This window comes from Curcuma longa, unplaced genomic scaffold (genome assembly GCF_044706935.1).
Source record: "Curcuma longa cultivar G26 ecotype Majalengka, Jawa Barat unplaced genomic scaffold, ITB_CL_G26_1.1 contig_24592, whole genome shotgun sequence".
NCBI lineage: Eukaryota > Viridiplantae > Streptophyta > Magnoliopsida > Zingiberales > Zingiberaceae > Curcuma > Curcuma longa.
In genome coordinates this window covers 1-2,657 of record NW_027432479.1, presented here as the reverse complement: position 1 = coordinate 2,657, position 2,657 = coordinate 1, and the positions used below count along the sequence as shown (strand labels likewise).

Sequence of the window (2,657 nt, the reverse complement as noted above, 5' to 3'; positions counted from 1 at the left end):
TTCAGTCAAAAATTAAATTAATCGAAAATAATTAAAATTTTTAAATATTATAAAAATTTTACCAATTAATTAGAGATTTATAAATTTACAAATTTAAAATTTTATAAATTATATTTGTATTTTAATTAATTCAATTTAATCAAATAAAAAATTTTAAAATTAAAACCGAATCAATCTCATGGATTTGAAATCTGACAAATTGATTCTTCATTCTTTGTCTCCAACTCTCGTAGCAACAATTTATGAATTCAGAATCCAGAAGAGAATCCACCAGGAGCAACTTACGACTATAAAACGGCGCCTGCAGCCTAGCTGCGAACCACAAACCTCGAGCTAGCGGTGTGGCTGTGAGCTCTAGCCACTTTGCGACGAAATGTAGCCGCAAGCTCAAGCATGATCTTGGTTGACAAGTTTCTATGCGTGCGTGTCTAAAACGTTAATTGAAATCTCTCCAAGTTAATTTGCCTCTTCATGCACGCCTAATGACACCACGTATAAAACGTTCTGAAAGCCTCTGATTTTGTCGTGCCACGAGTCCAAATCTTGGTTGACAAGTTTCTATGCGTGCCCCTGGGAGACGAAAATTACAAGTCAAATATGCATGCAGCTGTAGGTCAAACTTCAAGCTGGCGTTGACATGTCCGACGACGACACGTTGACAAATTAAAACTTCACATCAAGATATTCCTTGACTTAATAATCCGTACAACATACGTACGTGTCTCGTACTTACTACTATTATACATTGTAATCGCCCTGTAACAACTGTTATAACTGTCGCGCCCCTGCGTGTCCAAGTTCATGGCGCATCGTTTCTTAACACTTGGGTGCATTTCCGGGCCCCACCAACGGGCCTTGTGGATCCCACACTAACGACACCCTCGAAATCCTATACCTTGATGTTGGGTTCGGATCCGGGTTAACAGGCCTTCAATCAAGGGGTGCTTCTGTTTGATCCGAAACATTGAACCATTCGATCGAGTTAGACACACAGATTGAGGGACTCGGCGTTCGGTCTGGGTTTCAATGATAATTTTCATGGTCATCCCTCTTAAAATTGAATATTATAAGATTCTACTTTTCAGTCTGGGTTTCAATGATAATTTTCATGGTCATCCTTCTTAAAATTGAATATTATAATATTCTACACATGCTTGAAAAGGTCTCCAAATCAAACCTTGACTGTTATCTATTTCAAACTAGCAGCCATATTGATCTCTCTCTGTATATATTCCAATAACCATCACCTTATGAATTCGCCGTGATTCATCAGGAGAATCTATACGATCAACCACGTTTAATTAATTCATTTTTGTACGTAGCAGCATCCATCGTTCGGATTCTTGGATCCATGTCCGCCTTCGCCATGTCCGCCTCCGCCATGCGCCGCGTCGTCGTTCCCCGCCGCGCATCCGTCTCCAGGGTTCTCGCCGATTACCAAGGAATGGCGGCGGCGGCGGCGGCGACGAGGACGCGGAAAGCCGCCGCCTCCACCGTCGACGTGTTCCTGAGCCATAGGGGAGTGGACACGAAGAGCACCGTGGCGGGGCTGCTCTACGATAGGCTGGTCCAGATGGGCGTCCGGCCCTTCCTCGACTCCCAGTCGATGGAGCCCGGCGACAAGATCTACGAGTGCGTCGACGCCGGAATCCGGCAGAGCCGCGTCGGCGTCGCCATCTTCTCCCCGCGATACTGCGACTCTATTTTCTGCCTCCACGAGCTCGCCATGATGGTGGAGGCAGGCAAGAAGCTCATCCCCATTTTCTGCGACGTCAAGCCGTCGGAGCTCGCAGTAGGCTCCGCGGTCTCGGCAGCCGCGGAATCTCCGGAGGAGCTCGCCCGCTACGCCAAGGCCATCCGCGAGGCCAAGCTCACCGTCGGCTTGGCCTTCGACTCCAAGAAAGGGGATTGGCCGGATTTGGTGTCGAGGACTGCCAATGTCGTGCTCAAGTGCTTGCAGCAACCAAAGCTTTGAATCGAGTGAATCTTATCAAAACAAAGTTGAGGCACCAAAAATTAATTGATTCTTTCATTTGTAATAAATTAACAAATTCTTTTTTTTACATTTTATACATGCATTATCATCCACAATTCAAAGGAATATTCCTGTTTCCTTTTGATATTATGCGTAGATATGAGAGCGTTCAGAGAGTTTAGGTCTGACAGCTTTATAATTGCATCTCTTTTATATATCTTCTGACTATTACATATTTCAGAAATCTGTATAACCTTCGACTTAGGTAAAATGGTAATGTCTAATGCTGGATAGTGAGAGGATGAGTGGCTAAGCGATCAAGTGGCCGAGTGGTCGAGAGGTCAAAAAGCCAACTGACCGAGTGATCAAGTGGTCGAGAGGCCAAGTTATCGAAAGGCTCTAAAGATCAGCCTTAGGGTAAGGTCAATTCTCGATTGACTATTGACTTTTGATCCACCACCTCAGCCTATCTTTTGATTGTAAACACTACGTAAAAGCAATCAGAATATATATGCCGCATCACCTGTTTCTCATTGATCTCATGGATTTGAAATCCGACAAATTGATTTTTCATTTTTTATCTCCAACTCTCGTAGCAACAACTTATGATCAATTTAGAATCCACCACGAGCAACTTACGACTATAAAAACGGCCCCTGCCGCCTAGCTGCGAACCACAAAC

General features: G+C 44.1%; 1 protein-coding gene across 1 annotated transcript; it reads left to right on the top strand.

Moving 5' to 3' along the window:
• The first annotated feature begins 1,366 nt into the window (after positions 1–1,366).
• On the top strand, positions 1,367–1,975 carry LOC141818373 (putative 2' cyclic ADP-D-ribose synthase BdTIR). The gene has a single exon (XM_074705882.1). The coding sequence runs from the start codon at positions 1,367–1,369 to the stop codon at positions 1,973–1,975; it is 609 nt and encodes a 202-aa protein (XP_074561983.1).
• The last annotated feature ends 682 nt before the right edge of the window (positions 1,976–2,657 follow it).

Coding starts and splice junctions, on each gene's coding strand:
- LOC141818373 (XM_074705882.1), top strand. CDS start 1,367: ATGTCCGCCTCCGCCATGCGCCGCGTCGTCGTTCCCCGCCGCGCATCC.